This window comes from Limulus polyphemus, unplaced genomic scaffold, assembly GCF_000517525.1.
Source record: "Limulus polyphemus unplaced genomic scaffold, Limulus_polyphemus-2.1.2 Scaffold1375, whole genome shotgun sequence".
In the NCBI taxonomy this organism is placed as follows: Eukaryota; Metazoa; Arthropoda; class Merostomata; order Xiphosura; family Limulidae; genus Limulus; species Limulus polyphemus.
Window position 1 is genome coordinate 46,470 of NW_013666985.1, and position 2,812 is coordinate 49,281.

General features: G+C 33.4%; 1 protein-coding gene across 1 annotated transcript in view; it reads right to left on the minus strand.

Annotated features, from left to right (window-relative positions):
• The window catches only part of LOC111086735 (carcinine transporter-like), a 111,034-nt gene that overhangs the window by 7,625 nt on the left and 100,597 nt on the right, over window positions 1-2,812 (minus strand). Inside the window, exons 8-9 of the mRNA XM_022390785.1 lie at window positions 2,080-2,258; window positions 122-180 (exon numbers count right to left, since the gene is read on the minus strand). Coding sequence (XP_022246493.1) covers window positions 122-180; window positions 2,080-2,258 — 238 coding nt within the window. The remainder of the gene's footprint in view (window positions 1-121; window positions 181-2,079; window positions 2,259-2,812) is intronic.

A 2,812-nucleotide genomic window follows, 5' to 3' on the forward strand; every position in this document is an offset into this window, starting at 1 on the left:
CCCTCATGGCCACCTTGCACCTCCGTCACTAAAATCTAATGGGCAGAGAGTAATTGGAACTATTCTATCAGGATAAATGCATTTTGGCTTTTATGACTCCTCCTATTTCGAGAAATCAAACATGGCGTGACGTAAAACACACTGACTTTTATAGAGGTTAGATATTCCCCACTCTCTAAGCTATAAGTGCGTTATAAATGTTTGTTTGTTAAATTTCGCACAAAGCTATTCGAGGGCTATCTGAGCTAGCCGTTCCTAATTTAGAAAAGACCAGAAGTAAGGCAGCTATTGAACACCAGCCAACACCAACAGTTACGCTATTCTTTATCAACTCATAGTGGATTTAACCGTAACAATATAATGTCCACATGGCTGAAAGGGCAAACATGTTCGGTGGTGAGATTTGAGCCCACAACCCATAGATTGCGAGTCGAGTGCCCCAACTACCAGGTCAGTCAGGTTGTTAGAGGAGTGATAGTCAACCAGTTAGTAAGGATGATGGGTGGTAGGTTAACAAAACTAGGAACTGTGGCAGACAGCCTTAGTAGTTTTACCATAAATGTAAAATATAAACACAGAAATCACACAAAAAAGAAACTAGTCTGACTAAACAACGCTAATGACAACAAAATTCGTACAGTGTATTAAGCTACACGAAAAAAAAAAAAAGTTTCTAGCTGTGGGTTTCACGTGCAATGACAATAAAGTCTGAAAATAATAAATACCGTATTTTTCGAAATATAAGACGCACCCTTATTTTGAAGACAATGTTTTTGGGAAAAAAAGCTACAGTCGCATTTGAAATATTTTGATTGAACAAAAATTCAATTTTATACTTTAAAAATTAGTATATATTGTTCTAAACACAAACGAAAAAACTACTATTGTTATAAATAACACATTCAATTGAACTAAACTATGCATGTCTATTTAAATATATTTACACATGGCTTGTGTATATCGTATTTATACATATACATTATTCATACCTTCGGTGTATAGAACGCAAGCAGATTTTGACATCAAATTTTGGGGTAAAAAATACGGTAATAATTATTCTGAAATACATTTTACACAATGTAACAAATTTTTTGAATAAAGAACGTTCTAGAACTAAGGATCAAGGATTATTTACTTTTTTATTTCTGATTATCTTAAACGGTATTACTAGAAACTCAGTTCTACGAAAGAAATGACAAAACGATAACAGCAAAAGCATGAGGAAGGAATTATAAGAGTATTTAATATTACATTAATATGCTAACAAAAAAAAAAAAGAAGAAGAAGGACAGAGGTAGAGGCTGGTATCAAGTTCCATATTGTTTTTATATAAATTAACTCTGGTTAATAAGTATTTAGTGTCATGCACTAGTGCTTTTGGAGTTTTTTTTTCTTTTGAAAAAACGAATAAAACCAAGTGTTGACGTAATTTCGTTTTGTTTATAAGATCAATAAAATTAGTTTTTAGGACCTGATAACAAAGAACTGTCTGAAAACGCTTGCATTTACTAGAAGACATTGATGAATCAATCTGAAAATTTGTTTGTTTGTAATTAAGCACAAAGCTACACAATGGGCTATCTGTGCTCTGCCCACCACGAGTCTCGAAAACCGGATTCTAGCGCTGTAAGCCCGCAGGCATACCGCTGTGCTACTGGGGAAGGGGCAATCTGATAGATTGGAGTCATGATGTCATAGACAAAAGTAGTCCTAACAATAAATAGTTGTAGTTACAACAAATCTGTAAAGTCCCTAGGACGACGACAGCCAATGAAAACTGCTTATAAGTCAGCATTAGGATAACTATCAGTAGGTGTTGTTACAATTACGTTTTAATTAATCTAATATGGAAAAAAGGAAAAATTCACCAAATAATACAAAAGAAATGCCATTATAATATATGAAGTTTTAAGGGAGCGAAGAATTAAAATATTCATTGCTTTCTCAATTTTATTATTTTGAGCAGCTATTTAGATATTCACTTCGTAATTGGAAAATTCGCTAAAACTTTAACTCAAGTTTCAATCACAATTTCTAGAAAGAAGCCAGAGTTGAAGAAAGGTGTTTAAAATCACTTACAAAGTACATTATTGTTGGTAGAAGCAATAGTCCTAACTGGCCCGTGATCTCTCCAAGTCCAAGAGCACTTTCCTTTAACACAATAGGCATCTGTTCTACAGTCCAGACTGGCAGCATAGTGTGGCAAGTTGATACGGTTAGTTTACTAAGAAAAAACAGCGTCTTGGACGATTTACTACCTGACAAAGACCGGGGAGAACATACAATTATACGTTAATGTTCAATATACGATTAAAACACATCTAGAAGAATCTTGAAAATTAAGTAAAAAGAAGGATTGGGTGAACCCGTATAATCATATAAAGAAGGATTAGGTATAATCATATAAAGAAGGATTGGGTATAATCATGTAAAGAAGGATTGGGTATAATCATGTAAAGAAGGATTGGGTATAATCATATAAAGAAGGATTGGGTATAATCATATAAAGAAGGATTGGGTATAATCATATAAAGAAAGATTGGGTGAACCCGTATAACCATATAAAGAAGGATTGGGTATAAGCATATAAAGAAGGATTGAGCAAATATCACCGTTCGAATAAGGCAGACTGAGTGAACTTTACAATTCATATATAAAACAACTGAGTTAACCTCACTGCTCATATAAGGAGTATTGAGTGAACTTTATTATTTATATAACAAACAACTGAGTTAACTTCACTGTTCATATAAGGAGTATTGAGTGAACTTTATTATTTATATAAAAAAACAACTGAGTTAACCTCACTGCT